Source organism: Typha angustifolia, chromosome 3, assembly GCF_048772165.1.
Source record: "Typha angustifolia cultivar Huaian chromosome 3, ASM4877216v1, whole genome shotgun sequence".
Lineage (NCBI taxonomy): Eukaryota > Viridiplantae > Streptophyta > Magnoliopsida > Poales > Typhaceae > Typha > Typha angustifolia.
This window is the reverse complement of record NC_133241.1, coordinates 6,710,728-6,727,329: the sequence shown is the minus strand read 5'-3', so window position 1 is coordinate 6,727,329 and position 16,602 is coordinate 6,710,728. Positions and strand designations below refer to the sequence as shown.

Below are 16,602 nucleotides of genomic sequence, written 5' to 3'. Positions count from 1 at the left end.
CGCCAAAGTATTGCTTCAGATATTTGATGATTAAAACGGGATCCGCGAATTTAGGACGATTAAGATTCTAATTATTAGATGCACGCAATCTTTATATTAACGTGGATTCTATGTTATTTTCAAACCATGCTATAAATTTTGAGAGAAAATATATTAAATATTTTACAATTTGTGCTCCGTATTTCTATCTTTATTATCTTAAAAATACTTCAAAATTAAATACATGGACTTTTATAATTTATTTTATAATTATTTTGTAATTGCCAAGATTAAGTTTTTTAAAACTGAGTGCATATATATATATAATAATCAATACATATTTTACAATAAATTGAGTGCAAATGTAAGCTAGAGGCCCTTATTATTAATTAAAATAAAATATAACTAAATTACAAAATTCCCTCCACAACATTTAATAAAAGCCCCATCTCTTTTGGAAAAAAAAAAAAATAATTAAAATTAAAATTAAAATTAAAATGTCTAAAAGTTATCCCGTTTTACTTTAAGACAATTTAGAAAATAAATACAGGGTGTAAATTGTAAAACTGTACACAAACTTAGTCCTTTGGCAGCGAATTAGAAGTATTATCTACTGCTAGAAAATATTTAATATTTTTGAGGTCGGTTTTGCATTGCCGACCTCTCCGCTTCTCTATTTTTATTTTTATCACACGTGAGAGGTCGCAGCGGGGGACCGCCGTGCATACGTGGAAAGGTTGTACGGGAGTCTGCCACGTGGTCACACGTGTGACCTGCCGGTGGCGGACAAGTGCGTAGGCCCCACGTGTCGCAAGATGGTTTATGTACGCATGGGAAGCACCAGATCTATGCATCCCTCCAAATTCAATTTTTTACGAGTTGTTTTCGGAAAGCTACATTTTAACCGACCGACTCTAGTAGAGTTGGTAGGTACCTTAGAGGTCATGAGTTCAACTCCAATCCTAAATAATATCGTGGAAAAATTGTTTGGTAGTTGGTAGCTTGGTAGCTTGGCTCGATTCGGTTGATAGTTCGGCAGTGCGATTAGCTTGGCAACGCAACAGTTTGGAGCAGATCTGTTCGGCGACGTATATGGCTTGAAGCCTAGACTAGACATCTAAAAGCTCGATGGGGCCTAAAGTGCCTCTGTATCTAGAGAGGGTTGACCATTTATCCAATCCATATCTAGCCTTCGAGCTCATGAATGATCAAAAAAAAAAAAAGCTATATTTTACCTCGTAATTTAGTTTTATTTGTGTCACCTTACGATCGAATTTAAGAATTGAATAAATTTTTAAATATATAAATAATAATCTCAGATTTTAGAAAATAAAAATATAATAAATATATCGAATATATATACTATCACTGTTATTTTAGATGTATTAAAAAATTTATTAATTATCTATTTACAACTTTATCTCTAATTAGTATCTTTAAATTCGGCATACATATTAGTCTAATAAGATAAAAAAAAAAATGAAAGACTTCGATATACCAATAAGGTAAAATGAGATATATTGAATTTAGACCTTTTTTTTTTTTTAGAAATTAGTAATTATTGGTGTCCCAATTAAAGTGATGCCACTAAGATTTGAACTCAAAAATATATATTCAATATGAGCCTATTTAATCATCTGAGCATTATTTTTTTTAATATGAATACTTGTCATTATCGTTGCAGTGTATTTCCGGTGAAGAATACTATTGGAGGATTCAGTTTGGTTTGGTTCCATTTTAACGAAATAAATCTATTCAAATAGATTTCTCTCGTCAGCAAATTTTATATTCGTAATAAGAATCTCTTTAAATATTTAAACTATAAACATCAAGAATAGAAGGGTGGTAACTAAAATAAAAATAAATGGACTGTTTTAATAAAGTAGGGTTATTTGCACCGAAAATTTATTTGGTTTTTGATTTAGTAGGCCATAGTAATTTTATGTTACTCTTGATTTTGAGGTTTTCTTCTTAATTTTCTTTCAACTTTATCTTTTCTGTCATTTAGTGTGTCATTAAATATTAATAAGACACTGCATGCGAGAGAGAAATGACCCGCACTTATCTTTGCCTTTATCTTCTTCATCTTCATCTCATCTCCGAATAAAAAAGTTTTAAATCATGATGCGATAGATTTTATTCAATTGGTTTCATAGTTTTTGGACTTTAAATGATTATCTTGTGGATTTTTTTTTTAAAACTGTGCACAACTGAAATTTCGTAGATTAAGTACAAAATTTATACTTAAAATATGAATTTCATACTTAAACTACAAAATTCTAATTCTGCATAATTTAGCAAAATATTCAAAGGATATATATTTGTCATCCAAAAAATATGAAACTAATTAAATAAAATTCGTGACCATAGATCTAGAATTTTTGTATTTAGAGCTTCTTCATATTTAAAATTTATCTACAGTGAAGAATATTTTAGCAAAATATTCAAAGGATATATATTTGTCATCCAAAAAATATGAAATTAATTGGATAAAATTCGTGACATCATGATCTAGAACTTTTGTTTTTAGAGTTTCTTTATATTTAAAATTTTTCTACAGTGAAGAATATTTTAGCAAAATATTCAAAGGATATATATTTGTCATCCAAAAAATATGAAATTAATTGGATAAAATTCGTGACATTATGACATAGAACTTTTGTATTTAGAGTTTTTTTCATATTTCAAATTTATCTATAGTGAAGAATTTGATAAGAAATTTATAGTTTAAGTATAAAATTTATAGTTTCAGTATAAATTCGTCATTTAAGTATGAAATTCTGATAATAATTCATAGTTTTTAAGTATATATTGTAATTTACTTGTAGTAGTAGATTAAGTTATATATTTGAAACATTAATTAAGGAGTTTTTATTTATTTAAATTATCTCTAATTTGTTTATATGTAAATTTCAATAGTGAAATATATAAATTCGGCAATGTAAAAAAAATGAAAGTTGTCAAAACTTAATGAAAGTTATTGTTATATTTACGAAAGTGACCAATTGAAATATTTTTTTATATAAGTCTCTCTAATTCATTCTTTAATTAATACAATAAGAGACTAATTAAATATAGTTTAAACTATAAATTTTTGTCAGAATTTCATACTTAAACTACGAATTTCGTACTTAAACTATGAACAAAAATTTCATACTTAAACTACGAATTTCGTACTTAAACTATGAATTTTTTATTCTGCTGTGGATATATTTCGATTTTGAAGAAACTCTAAAAAAAATTTAGTCTAATATTACAAGTAAGTTACAATATATACTTAAAAAACTGTGAACTATAAATATCATACTTAAACTACAAATTTCTTATCAAAATTATGAAGAAATTCAAAATATAAAAGTTCTAGACCATGATGTCACTGATTTTATTCAATTAGTTTCATATTTTTTTAGGATGTCAAATGCATATCTTCCGAATATTTTGCTAAAATTATACAGAATTAGAATTTCGTAGTTTAGGTATGAAATTCATACTTTAAATACAAATTTTGCATTAAAACTATAAAATTTCAATTGTGCACAGTTTAAAAAAAATATTCACAAAATAATTATTTGAAGTCCAGAAATTGTGAAACTAGTTGAATAAAATCTATGACATCATAATCTAAAACATTTTTAGTCTGAGTTTCGTTAGAATCGAAATATATCTATAGTGGAATGAAAATTTTATAATTTAAACTATCTTTAATTAGTATCTTATTTTATTAATTAAAAAGCAATTAGAGACTTGTATAAAAAAAAGTAATTACAAGATATAAACAAAGTGGTAGAAAAAGAATTAGTAGCAACATATGAAGTAGAAGATAAAGAAGTTGAGTACCGGTTATTTCTCTGTGATGTCTGGTCAACATTTAATGAGACACTAATGACAAAGTCAAAGTTGGAAGAAAAGCAAGAAAAAAACCTCAAGTACAAGATAAACTCAAAATGATTATAGCCCATCAAATCAAAAATCAAGTGGGTTTTCAATACAAATACCTTAATAAATTAGCATCTAAAGCTACACAAAAATAAAACAAAAAATTTGTATGTAACACCTTGCTCGATAAAGTAATATGAATTTACTATTTATAAATCAAGCCATATAATTTAAAAAATACGTGTAAAAAATAATTTGAGTTAGATTTAAAAGTGAGAATAATGCGATAAACATAAATATTTTATTTCTAAAATAACTAAAATATCCATCTTACGAGTTAGTTGAGGATATTTTTATAATTTTTTTAGAATAGTTAACTTAACTTAGAGATTGGTTAAGTTTAACTAACTAATCTAACGACCGGATACTTTCTACCTATATTCATTATAAATAGTAAAAATATAAGATATAAATTATAATTTTATTAAAAAAGAGGGTGTTATATGCAAATTTTTCAAGACAAAAACATTATAATGCAATCCTTGACTACCCAATTTGTGATGATGACTAATGAAATGAGCAATGGAAAAGTTACGTATCTATATGTGCTAATTTTTATTTTTACTTTTAACCCTGCCATATGAATAATTATTATTTGATCTTTTATAAGCTAATCAAATAGAGAAATACCTTTACGATGCGGTGTAAATGATAATAAAATTAAAAGACACGGACTTTTTGGTAAAATTCGTAAAACTTTTTATACGCAACAACTTCCAATAGCAAGAATCACGTGATCCTAAAACCATCGAGGACCCCCTTGCAATAAAGAAAAAGAAGTAGATTAATTATCTTAAGTAAACTAATGTGGATTAAATATAATTAAGTACAACGAATTAGTATGAAATGTATGATTACCTTGACTCAAATCTTTGGAATTTACTTAGTAATGACCCTCAAAAATTCTAAATGATAGTGACCAATGTGATGTGTAATGTTGTACATGGGGATATAAGTTTAACCATCCTCAACAATACATACATGCATTTGGTATTTAGTTTAAATGTTTGGATAATCAAAGACATCCTAAAAGAAAAAGGATAAACCCTGATTCAATTAGTAGATGCTTAATATGACGATCTTCTAATTTAAGTTACACACACTTCAAGATTCATTATAGAATTTTCTAATAATTTTTAACTGAATTTTAATTTTAAGTATGATGATAATAGCTACCGAACGTGCGTGGTTAATGCATCGGCGTGCGTAAAAAGGGCATGCTCGGATTGATTGATCTGTATCGTATTCATACTCTGTCGATTAATTATGACAGATTTAGTGTTTCTAAATTTAGCAAGACTAAACAAATAAAGAGGAGTAGAGATCTAGGATTGTGGTGGTGGTGGTGGTGGTGGAGGTGGTGGTGGTGGTGGATGAAAGATTGGGTCCACATGAACAATGGAGGGGGGGGGGGGGGGGGGGGAAGGAGGTATTGTAATGATTGAGGTGGGCCCTGGGGAACCTAAAGAAGGGGGTGGTCCCCACCATAGAAAATGATGTGTGTTGGGTGGTGGGATCCTGCGTTTGGTGACTCTCACTTTCATTGGGGGAGGGGGGGGTGGGGGGAGTAAAAAGAGAAAAAAGGAAAATGAGGAAAAATATTTATTTACATAATAATCACATCATATTCTTCTCCCCCTATCCCTCTATTTATAAAGTCTTCTCCTATCAATTTGCCATTGGAAGAGGGGAAAAAGAAAGAGAGGAAAAAGGAAACCACCCAAGATTTAGATACCCACTTCCCCTCTCTCCTCTCTCTCTCTCTCTCTCTCCTATCTAATTTTGCTTAGAAAGTGAAATTTATTAATAAAGAACAAAAAAAAATTGTACCATCTCATCTCTCCCCAAGAAGAAGAAGAAGAAGAGAGAGAGAGAGAGAGAGAGAGTTCCTGAGTCCATGGTTGAGAGTTTCTCTCTCTACCTCAAGGTTAGTAGTATCGCTTCCCACTTTCTACCCTTTTCCTTTTTGCTTCTCCTCTCCTTTTATTCCCCCCCAACCCACCGCTCTCCTCTGTCGATCTCCTGTTGTTTTCTGCTACAGCTTGGTAGTCCTTTCCCCTTATTTTTGTTATATAAAAATCCTTTTTTTTTAAAAAAAAAATTAATGTTGTTCCCTTTGGGCTGGTATGATCAATAATCGTGGTGCCTTCTATCATAAAAATTCCGTCTTTCCTTGTTAATTGCTATGTATGGTGGATGTTCTGAATTGGGTTTTTGTTTTGGATTGTTCTTCTTCGATTCCAGGCGTGCCCGTGGCGATTTCGCTTCGTGGGTCTGATGGGTATCTAGGGTTCCATCTTCCCTTGATGGGCGGAGCGAGAAATTTCGTGGGTCTCTTATCGTTGGGGTGCCTCTGATGGAGGTGGTTTGCAATCGGCTTTGAAGATCGAATCTTTTCGAATTTTAAGGAGGTGGGTTTTGATTTATTCTTTTTTCTTTTTCCCTTGTTCTTATCAATTGCCATTTGGGTTTGGCGAGGACAAATATTGGAGGTGAATTTTGTTTTGATTTGCCTTGTCAAAGACATAGGGTTGTTTCTTCTATTTATGGAAATTGTCGATTTGTTCATAGGAGGCTTGGTAATTTTATTTTGATTGCAGAGTTTGGTTTTTTTTTTCGTAGGGGGGAGAGGAGATGGAGGACGAGACCAAGCCCTCGGTGATCGATGAGAAGGGTTGCATGCATCTGGTGAAGGAGATGGAATCGCAAGATCCGATGTGCTCGGAGATGGATATGGATGAGATTGGAGGTATTGCAAGTGCCGATGGCAACGGCGAAGCTCTGTCACCGGAGAAGGGGGAAGGTAGCAATGTGGTGTTCACAAGGGAAGTCCCCTTGCTGACCAAGGAATCTCGAACCTCAAAGGCTCACGTCTGTGGTACCAAGAAACCTAGATCAAGAGCATCTGATTTCATGGAGGAATCGGAAGCTCAGAGGAGAGAGAAAGATAGGAACAAGCAGGAGAGGAAACTCACTAGGCAAGACCGCATTGAGTTGGGTCGGTCGTTTCAAGTGGCGGTGAGTTCTCATGATTGGGAACTCGCAGAAAGCTTGATTCTGTTGGCTGATCTGCAGACTCTTAATGACGCACTATGCATTGCAGTTGACTCAATATGGTTCTTGAGTACCCGCCAAGAGCTGCATGGAATTACAGGGTTGATAAGGAAGATCGTTGCAGGCGGTGCAAATGATTTCACGAGAGCAGCCCTTAGGACATCATTTCTTGCTTCTTGTGTTTCTGCATGCCAGAGCAAGACAATGAGTTTAGCTGATACTGTGAATGTCATGGCTCAAAGGTATATTTAGTCCAATAAGATTCCTGTTATGCTGTGTGTGGCTGCATGCATGTCCGAATTGCACTAAAATAATTTGTGCTTTCTTCTTTGTACAATTATCAATTAGGATTAAAAATGTGTAGGTTGATGTCCCATGGATGATCTGTGAGTCATTTCTTTGTTCTCTTCTTCATCAGGTTGCGTGAACGCCTCCAAGAATGTCATGGAGATGAGGTTCTTAAGGCAGAAGCTGGTGCCAAGGTCCAGAAATTTACGGAATGGGCTTTGAAGTGCATCGGTTTCCATTCTCGTTCCAAGGATAACAAGGGTAGATCACATCACGGCACGATCCTTGAGGTCCAATTCCAGTTATCAGCATTCAAGACCTTTTTGGATCTTGCGGGCAATCATCTCTCAGGGAAGGACTTCACTGAGGCTTTTGATGCAGCATGCTTCCCTCTTACTCTATTTTCTAGCTCGTTTGATCCTGGTTGGGCATCAGGGATTTCAGCAGCTGCGGTACAGGGGCTTTTGGGGATGCTGGTGGAGGGGGGTGCGGATAATGTCAACCAATGCCTTTTAGAAGCTTCACGCTTTGGAAGTACTGAACTTGTGCGCATCTTGCTGCAGGTAATTTAAATGGTATTAGTGGATATGCATTTGTTTAATAGGCAAGACCTTATAGATAAGTATAAAGTAAATGGTGAGTTTCCAGATTGCATTGTCACACAGTATTGCACATTGAAAAGTTTATGTTCTTATGAGAAGTTGTCGTCGGTGTTATATAGACACAGAAATACCAAGATCTGTTAATTTTCTTGTCATCTTCCAAGTTGTCAGCTTTTCACATGCTTAGTACTGCATATACATGTTTCATTATATCCATCTAGTAGAGGGGGTCCTTGGTTATGATTGTAAGACTAAGGCTGCCTATATCTTGCATCCGCAGACCTCATGCACAGGAATTCCCTTTTGTTGTCTCAGACTAATGTTTTTCCTTGTGTTGTGGTAGCATGAATATCCCCTTTTGTTGTACTTTCAGTATTGGATACTGCACATCTCTTTAGCTTGGACACTATTATAGAGTGATAATTAATATTTAAGGGAGGTTACATGATGTTCAAAGCAAGTAAAAAAAAGTGATTGAATGTGTTAAGGATCCTGGACGAGAGAAAGAGGCTATGGAGTGTAACTTATATGTTATATATTACCTTTTTTTCTGTTTTACTTTTAACTGCTGAGTAATTTTCTTGGTGTAATGCATCTCTCTGACATTGATATATGATAATGTTCCATCATTAACAAGGATAAATGTGTCTATTTACAGTTGTGATGTGTCCTCTAGAGGTTATCTGCATCTACTGACTGGTTGCCTTTTTGGATCTTTCTTTATTATCCTTTTAAGAGATTGATGTGCTGGCGCCTTTGATGATATTATATATGCTATTCTTGTGCGATTTTTGTGTGTAACCATTTAATTGGAAGATATGTTTATTGTTCACAAAAGCACAGTTGTCTTGATGTTTTGTGTAGATATAATTATTTCTAGACCAGGTTATTTCTGTGCTGGATGAAACATAAATCTGCTTATCATTTATAAACTGTTTGAATATATGTAGACATGCACTCGATTTTCAGTGTGAGCTGCATTTATCGGTTGCATCATAGAGTTAGCTTCAGCCATATTAAATCCATATTTTCAATTCACAATTTTTAGTTAAACAACTTAGTCTATTTTGTTAATTGATCTCTTAGAATGCCCTTCTCCATATCTTTAAGTCCATTTGTGCTCGCTATACTATTAATTTTAATAAAAGGTAGCCAGACATTACTATTCTATTACATTAATTGATTGTTTTGAGAATGTCCTCCATATATTTGTAGTCCAATTTGTGCTTGCTATGTTTTTAACTTTCCATCCATTTAATAAGAAGTGACAGACATTTTTGTTTTCTCCTACTCTCCCTTCTACCTTCTGCTTTTCCAATCCATTGTTGTTTCCATTTACAGTTGATTTTCTTTTATTTTTCAAGAGAATTTGAAATGATTTGGATGAAATATCTTTTGTCTGGTGTCAATGACAATTGGATACATGCAACATGCAAGAGATAGTTTGAGTTTTTTTTATTTTATTTAAAAAAGCATGTTGGCTGACGGTGTTGTCCTGGGTTCATGGAGGAACCCAGAGTTTGGTATGGAATGATAGCATGAATGAAGGTTTGTGTGAGCATCACTTCTGAAAAGGGGTAGTTTAAGTTGGATGATTATTGTGCAAAGTGATGCACGGATTAGTATAACATGTAACAAATGGAAGTTGCATCCTCCTCTTAGGCTTGTCAAACTTCATTTGAGAAACTTGCTAGCAATGTTAGGAAGAGATGAGACAGCATTGGATGCACAGTTCAACCTATTTCATATGCCGTGGTGGAAATGGTGATCTTTTTGGGCCTCACCAGTGCCTACTTACACTTTTGAGGTATCTAATCTTGATTGCTGACAACTGACAACGTCTTGCTCGGTACGATGCATGGGTGGTGCTGAGAGGGGAGAGATAAGAGAGTGTATGGTTTCTTAGGTTGTGAGTCAATTCCCAAGATTTCCCTCATAAGATTCTTTTTCCAGCTAACTATGTTGTTGAGTCTCATTGTATGACAACTAATCATAGATTACTCAATCATTAATTAGTGTATACCCTATAAATGAACCATATGCTGGTACAGTCTTAAATGTTGACTTCCAACAACATAAGAAGACAGATATCCATTTTTAATATGTATTTATCCGAAGCAATTTTTCTTTCCTTTTGTAAGAAGAATTTGGTAGTCACCATGAAATTGATCAAGAAGTCATTCTGAAATAAATGCCTAAAAAGAGTAGTACCCCATAAGAGTCACTACGGGATTGTATGGTTTCTTGTTAAAAATACATGTGAATTAAGAGATATATGTTTCTCTAGAGAAACAAATGGCTTGTTTGGTTGATTGCATTTAATAACACTGTATTTGTGAAATTTATCTTTGGTTAGTTATATTTTATAATAACGTATCTAGTAAACAAGTGTTTAGTTAAAGGAGAATAGAAGAGGAGAGGAAATACGTTAGGATTGAGGATAGAAATAAGAGGAGAGGAGAGAGATGGGTTGAGAATTTGGTATCAAAATGAGTAGAGGAAGATGGGTTGGAATCGAAATGAGATAAGAAAGATAGGTCAAATTGGGATAGTTAAATGTAGTCTTTTAGCATCCATTTGATCTAAGTGGAGTCTAAAAGACTGCATCTAAGTTTAATTACATTTTTAAAATACTATTTTTCATATTTGATGTACCAAATCAAATAATGATTGTTGGATTAGATACTTTGTCTATTAATGCAGCATCTAGAAAAGCTCTTAACTAAACAGCCCCTACATGAGAAGAAAAAGTGAAGGTAGTCCTAGTTTAATACGAGAATTAGCATTATGTAATGTAACAATTCCTGATAGGCCAAGTAGACAAAATCCAGTTTATCTTTTAATTTATTGTAAAACCTTTGGTTAAAATTTAGGGAACAGAAGTTTTTCAGGGAAAACAAGTTGGAGTTTTAGCATCATTCAAGAAGTATTAGATTAAGTAATCGAAAGTCCTCTATTGAGTTAAAAACTTGAAAGATTTTCAGAATGCCATTTATGGGTCAGAGGAAGCAGCATCTTGGTAAAGTAATCAGGAGGATACGTGAGAATGATCAACATGTTTGATGTAGTAGCTGCCATGTAGCAGCAACTTATTATCATTTTGACTTATCCACTTTACTCAGGTTTACTGTGAACTTACAATTTAAATGCATATTTTTTTATTAATCTTTTGTGGCTAAGTACTGTCCTGAACACTTGAATTTGCTTCTGAACTCAGGAGTGCTAGTTTGCCTTCGATCATAAAGTAGGAGAAGCTTATTCATATTTGGATTGTGTAATATTGCTTTAATTGACTTTGTGACAAGACTTCCTGCATCAACTGATGATTCTTCACATTGGTATTGAGAAGCTTCTGTGCAAGTTATATCTGTATCTCTGTAGCATAAACTATATGATTTTGAAGCTTGTTTCCTCTGCAAATTTAACTTCTCAGTTGTCATGGTATCAGCTGCTACCTAATACAAAATAATTAGTTGTTAAAGAGAGAAACTATGACTTGTTTGGACACCTTCTTCTTCTTTAGGATAATACAGACATAAGTATATAATATAAAAGCCAAATTTTTTTACATCAATGATTCTTATGACCTCATTGCTTTTACTCAGATTGCTCAGAGGAATAGCTTGGATGTGGATGTTGATCTTGCTCTTGGCTTTGCTTCTCACTACTGTAAGATTGGAACGATGGAATGCTTGGTTGAAGAGGGAAATGCTGGTGCTTTTCTGGGCCCTCTGATGCGAGCGGCTGAGCGTGGTTGCATTCAAGTAGTCCAGTGGTTTGTCAACCGGGGATGCAGGGACATGGAGCTCTGTCTTGCCCTCACTGCAGCCACCTCCAGCAGCCAGGTTGGCATTGCTGCCTACTTGCTTCCCCATGTCCCCCAGCATGTTCTTGCAGCCCTCAGCATTGAAATCCTCAAAGCTGCTGGGGAGAGGAGCAGTGGATCCCTTGATGGTGTTGCTTTTCTCCTTCGGTCTGACTTCCTCGGTGACCCAGCTGCGACATACTCCGTGGCTGATAGCATTGCGAGATCTGATGATGACGCTGTTGCTCCAGAGCTTAGGGCTTTCCTAAAGGAGCACTGGTCGGAGGCGGCATTTGCTGAGGGAGTGAGATCTGGGCAGGACCACTTTGTTAACTTCATGAGAATCCTCGAAAGGGGTGGTTCGCCCATCTGGCTTAGGGACCTTCCTTCGCCTCTAGTGATCGCAATGGCCTACCTGTCACTGTATAGGGAGTGTTTAGAGGCAGGTGGGCCATTGTTGCCGCAGAGGCTGAGAGGGCAGCTTGTGGAGGCAGTGAGTAGGCTTGGAAACCGGCCAGTGGACATGAGTAGCCAGGGTAAAGAGCTCCTGGCAATTTTGGAGCATCACCTGCCATCCTTCTTGATCTAATCTTTGAGCACTGCCCGTGACCCTATGAAGGTATCAGCAGCGAAAGGAAAGTGACAGAAATGTGCCTGTATTGGAGAGTAGTAGGGCTTCTTTAACTTGAGGGTGCCTGTGACATTTGAATGGTAGTAACTTGAGGGTTTAATCTTGATCACCTCCTTGTGAAGTGGTGACTGGTGATGAGAGTATAGTTTTGCGTTATGTTTTACCGCATATGTCTCCTATATGTCACAAATCATAGCCCTCTTTCATGGTTGATATAAGTGCAGTTCCTTCTCAGAATTTTACTATTAAATGGAGATATATGCTTACATAGCAGCTTGAAATGAAGCCCCAGTAAAACTTAATACTCTGTCTTCTTCTTGTTGCCTTTCCTATGATCAGGTCTGAGAATTTCAAGAGTCAATATTAATATTATTATCTGCTGTTCTGATGATAAGATGTAATAAACTACAATGTGATCATCTTCCCTTTCTTGCTAAATTTCCTCTTAATATTTTGGTTGGATTTATGCTTGTAAGACCTTTTGGAAAGTCAAAAATAGATATGAATATTGCATGAATGCACTATACTTGTCTTAATATGAAGTTTGTAGTCACTCTGGCAATAACAAACAAATACTTATCAACTCCTTTCTGGGCTTGGGCTAATGACTATTGTAACTCTTTTATCAGAACAACTATAAATATTTGAATTGTTGATCAGCTTCTACACCTTTTTTCATAAAGGAAATTCATTAAACAAGAGGCAAGAAGCCCAACAAAATTACAACCTGTTTCTACGTCGGCACAAAGTGCCAATGGTATCTTTACACAAAATTAAAGTAAACTTAGAATAATCTAAGCCCTCTACAAAAAAAATTAATAGATATTACTTGTGTATGGTTGGCAATCTAGTCGGCTGTCAGGTTAGCTGTCAGGTTAGCTTCTCTGTAGATGTTACTCACTTCTCCACCTTTAGTTGTCAGACTATTACCTAATAGTCCAAATGGTCGAGGAAAACTAAGTTTGGTAATATCCAATCTATAATAATAATATAATATAATTATTTTATTATTACTCATATTTTTAGAGAGGCTAGTATAAGCAACTTCTCTTAATCCTTCTGAATTGCTTGATATTATCGATAAAGATTAAGATGTCTCCTAACGTACTCATGTGCGGTTGATCTGAGCACGCTATTAGATGTATATCAATGCATTGATTGTGCGCATTACAGTCCCAATAAGCAACTGATTAGTCTTTCATTTTCATCATCACAACCCCAATGAGCATTTAAACACTTTAGGCAAAAGAATAGTTTTGCTTGCACAAATCCCCTTTGTAGTACTCTAGATACATCATCAACATAAATAGACATAAGAAACTTCAAATTTCTTATTGACCTCTCTTTGGAGGCAAAACATGTAATCTAAACAACTATATGCTCATATCACGCAGAAAAGGATAACAAGATGATTTAACTTCCAAGAACACATCACCTCTTGTGTGCACTGTAAACCAATACATTCTTCTCAAGTTGCAAGTCCTCACAAGATTATATATCGTGCAGCATCAACCATCAAAGGAGGCTTATATATTTACAAATAGGAGGAGGTGATGTTTCGCACGTCGGACGGCATGAATGCCAACACCATGAGCACAACCAGCATGCCTAATGGAAGGAGGAGGAGCATCGCAGGCGGCGGCGGTAATGGCGGCAGCACCAGTGGGAGTATTAGTAGTGATGCAGTGACACAGATGAGTACCACAAAGGCTTCCATGCTGAAGTAATTTGAAGACAAGGATCCCCCTTCCATTGCACCAGTCTGGTGGTCAGGTCTTGATTATATGATCAGTTTGTGCTTTTGGGTTTTGGTCTCAAGCAGTGATCAGTGGATGTCAAAGAGCTTTTGTGGTGATATTGGAGTTCTTCTTCTGCACAACATGGCTAGATTTGCAATATATATATTTAAATATATATATCAGATCAACTTCAACCTGGCAAAAAGGAAAAGAATGAATCAATTACATCAAAGTTACAACACAAAACTCTCTTTCTCTCAGTCTCTGTATATATATGAGTAAGAAGTTCCATAACTTTGAGATTCATTGAAGGATTTTAGCAGTTAAATATACTTCACACATAATACCAAGAGAAAGAAAACAAAATGATCAGGTTAGCTAATAAAGTGCATAAGATGAGAAACCTCCTAAGCAAAACAATTAACCCCCTTCGGCTGGCCTCCCAATAATACTAAGATGATCAAGAGCACACAAGAGCACACATGGGTCATATACACCTCTCTCTTAAGTTATAAAGAGGGGAAAAAACATCAAGACAAGAAGAGGAAAGGTATAGGGATTCAAATCAGTACCTTTGATGTTGAAATGGGTCACTACTGCTTCTCTCTTTTATTGTGCTGAGAGGAATGAGGTTTGGTGGATTCTGTGCATCATCTTGTGGCCGAGGTATTAAAGAAGAAGAGAAGAGGAGATGAGAGGAGATGAGAGGATGTTTCTGTGACTTAAATATGGGGGTTGGATGCAATGCATTCAATGCCAAAGTTGGTACACACACCATGCAAGTGGAATTTTTATACCTGTTTCTATGTTTTATCTTTCTTTCTTATGGAAAGGTACGTTTAGTTTGTTGTCTAAGGTTCGTCTCCCCTAGCCACCTTGGTGGGTATTTCCCCATCACCCCCCTTGGTCTCTTTTCTTGATCCTTGTCTCACTCAAAAGGGCTTTTTGCACTGTTTTTTCCTCTTCTTTTCTTATATGGAAGTACTCCATGATAAGCTATAGATTGAACAACCGAGTCACTTTTTTTTTTTTTTCAGTAATTAGATTATATAACTAGACTAATTCTAACTTCGACTAAATTGAGTTACAAGGAGCCAACTCAAATCACGGTGTATTAAGTACTATTGTCCTCGCAAATAAATTCTTTCCAACCATCTCTTGTACTCGATGCAATCTTCTTCGCAATTAGGGTTTAAAAAAGAGAATTCAACCTCGATCAAAATTATTAGCATTTTTTTTAAAAAAAATTTAATTAATCATTATTCATAGATAGAAAATTAACTACATTTTCTAATGTTAGGACTAGTGGAGCCTAATCATAATCAATAAAGCAAGAATTTGATGCATGCATTTTGTACAAGTTACCTTTTTCTCTTTGTGTTTTTTACCTTTTATTCCATTTTTTGTGTGGAATATATACATAGACTAAATATATGCCAACTTTATGTAAAGGATTAATCATCTTCCATCTCAATTCAAACTTGAGGACCAACTTGTAAGGTCAAAAGTTGGCAAATTGGAATCATTCATTTGTTTGATTATGAAATGCTTATTATCTTTTGTATATTAATTTTGCATAGATTATTGACTAACAGAGAACAAACCACCATTAATGACAAGTAGCCATTATACAACTAAAGCAAGAATCAAACTGCTTCAAAGTTCTCAGACTAAGTAACTATTTATTAATCATCCAATAACTTCCATTGGTTCTGAAGAGAATATCCAAGAGCACCCTACACCATTTGGCTCTACATTTTACTTTTAATGTCTTAAAATTTAGTCTGAAATTTGAATAAAAATATTTTATTACTTTCAAAAAGAAAAATAAAACTCCATAACTTTTTTTATTACCGTTATACATTCTTTAAACTAAGAAAAATATTCATCTATTCTCTCTCGAACTAAGGAAAAAAAAATAACTATACAGACTTCTAAATTAAAAAAAAATATATTAGATCAGCAGTATATATAAAAAATAATTGAGTGAAATAGTAGCTCCAAGTTGTAATATTACATCAAATAAGACCTATATTTCATTAATCTAAAATGAGACCTAAAATATCTAATAAAAGATCTATAACCAATCATAAACAATATGCCATCTGCAACACTTGCACTAGCAAGTGGCCAATTTACACACATGAATAATATATATATATATATATTCCCCTGAAAAGTAAAAGTTGCATTTAACACCCTATCTTTAATAAAATTATAATTTACACCACCTTATATTTTTATTATATATAAATTAAGATTTATAATTAATTTGAGAAAATATTTTTACTGTCCATATTTGCTAAATTATAGAGAGAGATGCGTAAAAATAGGATGTTATATGCAAATTTTTGGTTAAAAGAAAGAGTCTAAACATAGGGATTGGTGCAAGAAAGAGCCAAAATGGATCAAAGAGAAGAGGAGACAAAGGGGGGATGTCTTAGCTGGGATTGCAAAGCAAGTTGCAGTTTTGGACATTATTATTATTATTCATCTCCTCATTGAGATCTAAAAAGCTCTTGTTCTCTATTCCCCAAGCATCGTATCATATAATTTATATAATAATGA

General features: G+C 34.2%; 1 protein-coding gene across 2 annotated transcripts; it reads left to right on the top strand.

The window, feature by feature from the left end:
* Nucleotides 1-5,602: 5,602 nt before the first annotated feature.
* Nucleotides 5,603-12,580, top strand: LOC140778868 (ankyrin repeat protein SKIP35-like). 2 transcript variants are annotated; one of them, XM_073123764.1, is made up of 5 exons: nucleotides 5,603-5,842; nucleotides 6,160-6,326; nucleotides 6,538-7,211; nucleotides 7,388-7,820; nucleotides 11,465-12,580. In XM_073123764.1, the coding sequence occupies exons 3-5, from the start codon at nucleotides 6,550-6,552 to the stop codon at nucleotides 12,251-12,253; spliced, it is 1,884 nt and encodes a 627-aa protein (XP_072979865.1). In that variant the 5' UTR covers nucleotides 5,603-5,842; nucleotides 6,160-6,326; nucleotides 6,538-6,549; the 3' UTR covers nucleotides 12,254-12,580. The 2 variants fall into 2 exon arrangements, with proteins under 2 accessions (XP_072979865.1, XP_072979873.1); XM_073123772.1 differs by having other exon boundaries at nucleotides 5,603-5,960.
* Nucleotides 12,581-16,602: the final 4,022 nt, after the last annotated feature.